This window comes from Helianthus annuus, chromosome 1 (assembly GCF_002127325.2).
Source record: "Helianthus annuus cultivar XRQ/B chromosome 1, HanXRQr2.0-SUNRISE, whole genome shotgun sequence".
Classification (NCBI taxonomy): Eukaryota; Viridiplantae; Streptophyta; class Magnoliopsida; order Asterales; family Asteraceae; genus Helianthus; species Helianthus annuus.
The window spans coordinates 6,259,940-6,266,462 of NC_035433.2; the positions used below are offsets into that span (position 1 = coordinate 6,259,940).

The 6,523-nt window shown below is 37.1% G+C and overlaps 1 protein-coding gene across 1 annotated transcript; it reads right to left on the bottom strand.

Moving 5' to 3' along the window:
* Nucleotides 1–217: 217 nt before the first annotated feature.
* Nucleotides 218–1,102, bottom strand: LOC110902260 (extensin-like). The gene has a single exon (XM_022149133.1). The coding sequence runs from the start codon at nucleotides 1,100–1,102 to the stop codon at nucleotides 218–220; it is 885 nt and encodes a 294-aa protein (XP_022004825.1).
* Nucleotides 1,103–6,523: the final 5,421 nt, after the last annotated feature.

A 6,523-nucleotide genomic window follows, 5' to 3' on the forward strand; every position in this document is an offset into this window, starting at 1 on the left:
GCAGTATTTCTTCAGTTTGCACCTGTTGGGGAGGAGGAGGTTGCTGATATGGGGGGTATTGATACCCCTGCACCGGATATCCAGTCGGGTAAACTAGAGGGTAAGAAGATGGATAAAGTGCATTGTATTGTGCAGTAGTAAGGTATGGATCATGGTTTCCATAATCCGATGGGTATCCAGATGGGTTTTCAAAAGGGTTGTACCCAGAAGAACCTGGTTAAGTCGGGATCGGGTATTCGAAACCCATTGGTGGCGGTGGTGCATGTGAAACCGGTGGAGGATCGTTTTCCGGTACCGCGTGCGAGGGTCCACCCATTTGGGGGTCCTCGGGGATTGGAGGGTAAGAACTTGAACCCTGAGGAGAACTGAAACGCGGTCCTCCTCGCACGGATATTCGTGCATTCCTCCTTCGCCTCAGAGGCTCGGGAGGTGGCTGAGGTGGCTGTTGAGGCGGCTCCTCAACAGTAAGTGGTGGAGGTGAAACTGCTTGAAGCTGGGGTTCAACCAAAGGAGGTTGAGCATGAGAGTTATGGTACGAAGGAGTAAAGTACCAATCATACGCGGCCATTCTCTCTTGGTATGAATCGGGCCCTCGGTATGGCGATCCCTGGAATGGGGAACCGCTTGAGATGCTAATTGGGTGGCCTGGTGTTCCGATTTGCATTTCTGGGTCCGGGTCGTCGTCCATCTCCATTTTGTGAGGAAAGTGTTCCTCGGGTCCCAAAGGGTTGTAGCCCAAAAAGTCGTTAACGTAATCATTAGGATTAAACTGGGCAGGAGAGTAGGTAGAATCCGAATGATGAAACGAATGAGAATGCAAGGAATGATAGGATTGGTGAGACTCATGCGAATGATGTGATGCAAGGGAGTGATGAGAATGCTGGGGCTCGTCTGGAATAGGCGGCCCGAAAGATGGATGGAATGAAGGTGAAGAGCTCAATGAGACAGAGTGTCTCGTTGGTTCAAAGGAATGACCCCATTGGTCATGAGAGTTTGAGCTAGAAAACGACGCAGACGGGGTGTGCCGATGGGATGGTCCTACGTGTCCTGATGGTCCACCTCGCATGGGACCCTTTCCTTTGCCTCTTACTCTGGGTGGCATTGTTGATGGTTAAACCTGTCAAAACAAGTTAAATAAAATAAAATAAAATATAAACAGCAAAGGAAAGTTAAGAACAAATCCTAGGTCATTGGCCTAGACTCGGAAGTCTAAGGAATGTGCTTATTGTGTCATTGAGATTAAACACAAAAGGTTAGTGTTTAATTCACTCAATGTTGGCTCTGATACCAACCTGTCACACCCCGATATTTCCACATATTACCGGTGGGCCCGGCGGGGAGTATCGTGACGTAGTTGATATCATCATTGTCAATACACACAATATAATAGCACAGCGGAAGGCTTGGTGAATAAACTATTACAAACCATAATGTCTGAGTGTCCACGAAAGAATATACAGACTGGAATGTAATAAGATCCACAGGCGGATCATAAGTAAAATACAAGAAAAACAAAATAACAGACTTCAGGTATCTATGGATTTGCAAGATCCTCTTATGACACCTAATAGCTCCAGCCTATTACGAGAGGTACCTGTCAATCAGTCTTTAAAAAATATGTAACGCCCGGCTATTTTGTACTTTCCATTTATAGGAGGTTTCGTTCGTAGTTCTATTTTTGGAAACCTTGTATTCTTGTAATCATTTCCTTTCCTTGTAATCTTTATCAAATCGACACTTGGATCATTAATGAAACTGGTATTTTATTACGTATATGTCATACGCACTCTAATTATGCTCGTATGTTCAACTTCGTGAAACAATTGATGTTTAATCATCACTCTTGGAAACTATGTGTGAAACTTGTAATTAAACTAAAACTTATGCCTTGAACGCGTTCTGAACGAGGATGATACTTGGTTATGACGTTTATACGCTTAAATATACTTTGGTTGTGATCATCATGCTTAACTACACCTTATACTATGCTTATTTATACAACGGTTAATCATCTAATATGTGACATATACTTGTCACTTACAAACATGTTACATACTTGTACATTACACTTTTTACCTAGTTAAATCATGTTTTATTTCATATTTCACCTTGTTACAAGTTAGGGGAAACATTGTTGCATATTATTACACAACTTAACTAACAAAATTACTCATTATAATGTTTTAAAAAAAATAAAAAAATAAAGAAATATGGCAGCCCCAATTCAGCAAAATTCAGCCCCATATAGTTGGGTTTTGTGGGCTAGTTTCAAGGTGTAACCCCTTCTAAACACTTCCAAAGCCCAACCCATTGAAACCCTAATCCTTCCCCCTATAAATACCACTTATAACCAGCCTCCCTACCACTTTTGCAACACTAAAAACTCTCAAAACATCCTCCAAACCGTACCTGAAAGCAAAGGTTCGAGCAGATTGACACCCCTTCACGAAAATGAGCATAACTCACTCAATTCTTATCCGATTCACTTGATTCTTTTTCCTACTTGCTTGGATAATCATGGGGTTCGATTCCTAGACTTCTCCTTGGAGAAATCAGACCTGGAAATGCCCCGAAATAGTCCATAAACTTTCTGTTTGTTTTTATGTTCATCAAAAACTTGTTTAAGCCTATGCAACTTGTGTCAAACACAACTCAAGCCAATGTCCTAATGCTTACAACCCCTCTTATGGTTGGTTAAGCTTAAAAACATGGTTGAGACATCCAAATCAGGGGTTAAAACCTCATAAACTTTCTGTTTTAATTAGGGTTTTACCCACAAGTAGTGTTCGAGTATGAAGCTTGATGAATGTGTGATGGTTGGACTAGCTTGGGCTATCCTTCATAAGAATCCACTCATTACTTGATGTTTTCTATAGATTAGTTGTTGTAATTACCTTAATACTTGTATGTTCATGACCCTCCTTGTTGTTTATAACAACAAGTACAGTGGTGAACAATAGAGGTGCCTAAATGGAAGCTTGTTCTTCCTACCTCATGTATGTACTCTATGACACAAAGAGGTGCCTAAATGGAGACATTAATCTCCTACCTCATGCTTGAATCATAAGACTTGTAATCTATATAATATCTGAGCTATTCTATATACATATATACCTAAGTAACTAAACTTGATGATAACTTAATAGTTACTTGTCAAGAATATGTTACATCATCTATGACCATGCTCTTGTTACGACTCTAATGGACCTTTGAATCCATGAAATCATACCAACTCTTTTGAGTTCTAATAGTGTCAAGAACAAGGGTTATGTGTACAAGATGATTATTTTTACTTATGTTATTTTCTATACAACTTAAACTCCGAATCTATAATCTTCCGTAAACGCCAAACTCACACACCTTGTTTGCCTCGTGTAGAAGGACAAGGTGCTCCGAATTAATCCATCCACCAACTCACTCGCGGGATTTCAAGTAGGAAAGCTTGCAACCACCGTGAGTATACTCGCAACCCCCTTTTTTATGTTTACCACTTTTTGGGGTGTAACATGTTTTACTATTAAACTACACTTAAACTTATTCTTTATGCAATGCACAAAACAATCCTTATACATGAACACTATGTTATGATACTTGATGCTTACGTGGACCATACTTATGTGATATGTTTTAGTCATTAGCTCTCACGAGCCTCCCTTCGACATGTATAGCGCTATAGGAGTAACGCACCGCCCCCCCTTAAACTTGGGTCATGTTGAATTAATTAAACTTTCTTCCGTAAACAGAGGTTGGCTAGAAATATTGCATGCCACGCTAGGTTGATCTCGTATAGACTAAGTTGCCATGTGGATTCGTTTTAAACTTTTACACTTATACTTATACTTATGCTTAAACTTGTATACTCGCCTTTGCTTTTGCATTGAATTGTATTTTAAACATGTTACAGGTTGATGATGATGATGCTATGAAAAGAAGTAGCGTTGATGCCTAGATACACATATAGACGTTTAGGTTTAATATGTTGTATCAATTTTGATTATGTTGTTACGTATTTCCTTTGAACATGTTGTTATTTGAATTTCCTTGTATGTTTGACAATCTATCTATGAAATGAAATCGGTTTATTAAATATTGTCACAAATAGCGTTGTGATGTCTCTAGCAATCTTCACACTTCGTCTCATCCCGATGTTTCCGCCATTGGTTGGGGTGTGACAAAATACGTCAGTATAAACTGGTAAAAACAATTAACTGACTCTTTTGAAAATATTTATGAAAATTGATTTAGGTACACATGGCACAAATCATTTATAACTTGGGACAATTATTTAAAAATAATCTTGTATACAGGTTTACATGTTTGTCACACAATTGGGGCCGGTTGGAAGCCGGTCATAATTAACCGACTCACGACTTATAGAACCCACAAAGGAGTTATCCCCAACATGTGGGTTTATATATTATTTAGCATTTTGCATCTTTCAGGTGTATGCCTACACCTCGTGCATAGGTCGTGGCCATTTTCAAATGAAATGAGCCGAGGATATCCAGGACACGGTCGAATTAACCCCCAATGTTTATGTTATCAAACAAGACAGATTAAAACGGCTTATCTAATTTATTAATCACAATCCGATTAAATGATTTCATACCCGACCAAGTGGTATTATTATAATACCATATCCCAAGCCCGTATAAGAGAAAATAAGTTAAAAGTATTTACCTGAGCTACACGTGAATGATAATTCAACCGTAAAATCCTAAAGCTTTATGATGGTACCGTCTACTGGATGCAACTAAACTGTATGGAAGGTTTAATAACCAATTAGGATGCTAACAGGTCTTTTGCTAAGTCAAAGACTTAGACCGGCTAGCTAGAAAGAGACTTTACGGTTCTAAACGCTAGATTAAGCGGAGACCGGAATAGAATGTGGTTTAGACCCGACAAGCTTGGATACTTGTATAATATGGGTAAACTAAACACATTCTGGAAATTGAGGATTTAATGATAAGGTTTGACCCGTTTCGGCTATTTTATGTAAACTAGTCACATAAACCGATCCGAACGCGTAAACGCGTAACGGGTAACCAAATGAATTACATACAGGTCTTAATTGTTATTATGATTAAAATATGTTAAAACATCAGTAGGATGTTAACACATATGCCCAAAAAACAATTTAAATCAATTTAAGTCCCATAAGGGCATTTTGGTAATTTTAATGCTTATAAAAGAGATTTTATAACAAACTGAAGTTCTGGTCTTTTGAAATCAGTAAAAATATTTAATTTACCTCATTACATCAGTAAGATATTATACATATGTGAAATTTACTATTTATGACCAAACTATGTCCCGAAAGGGTATTTTGGTCATTTCACATAGGCTTTTAAGGGCATTTTTGGAAACCTGAGTTCATAACTTATACCTACTGTAAAAATATTTAAATTTTTTTAAAAAGACAGTAGGTAACAAGTCTTAGGTGTTAAATATGGTTTTAAACTATACTATGCACCTAATTAGTGTAAAACTCGCTATTTGACGATAATCAAGATGTTTATGAAATTCTGAGGTTATGATCAGTTTTAATTGTTCAAAATAATTTATTTAATGTATGAAATCAGTAGGAAAAAGTTTGGCATTCAAATCCTTTGTTAATCTCATTTTATGCCTAAAAAGGGTATTATCGTCATTAACCGAATTACACAAGAACTCTATGTTTTAAACAGATAATAATCTGACCAAAAATCTTAAAATTCCTTAAACATAATATCTTAACAGTAGGTAATGAGTTTTGGTTCAAAATCCAAGTTTAAACATGCATTATACAAGATATCGCAAATTAGTTAATAAAAAGCTTCTAATTACGATATCGAGCATAACTCCTATTTGGGACTAAGAACTGATGTCAAATTTTCGGGACAAGTCTAAATATCAGTATCAAAGGTTTTTGTCCACTCACATTGCTAAAAATCTCATTTGTGTGTCAAAAGGGCATTTATGGCATTTTTAAGCATATTAACGATCAAGAGCATATAATTCAAACCACTAAGAACCATGCAATATAACTCCAGAGGGTTATACTACTTAGTAATATGGTCCTAATGGAAGCTTAAAACATAGGAGAATTAAGCTTGAATGGGTCAGAACTGAAAGTCAAAGCAAAAGTCAAGCTTTTGCGACTTTCGGTTATAAACTGACCTTAGACTGATAATTGTCGGGTTAGGACTAATAAAACATGTTCTAATATTAATTACCAAGTCATTAGAATATTAAAATATTATTTTGAACTTCTGTTTTATTAGTTTAATTCATTTTTAAACTTTCTGGCCAGATTGACTTTTTGTCAAACTACTTTGACCCGACAATTAACTAGTCAAACGAAATAATTATGAGGTGCCCTTTTAAGGGTTAATCACCTACATTAATATGGTTCCATAACCACTTTCGTTTTGATCAGTGGCTGGACCATATGTGATTAAACCGAAAGTCAAAGCTTAATTATGATATGTTTGACTTTTCGGTTTTAAAGCTAAATAAAACGACTAAGCAGGGATTAAGGCTC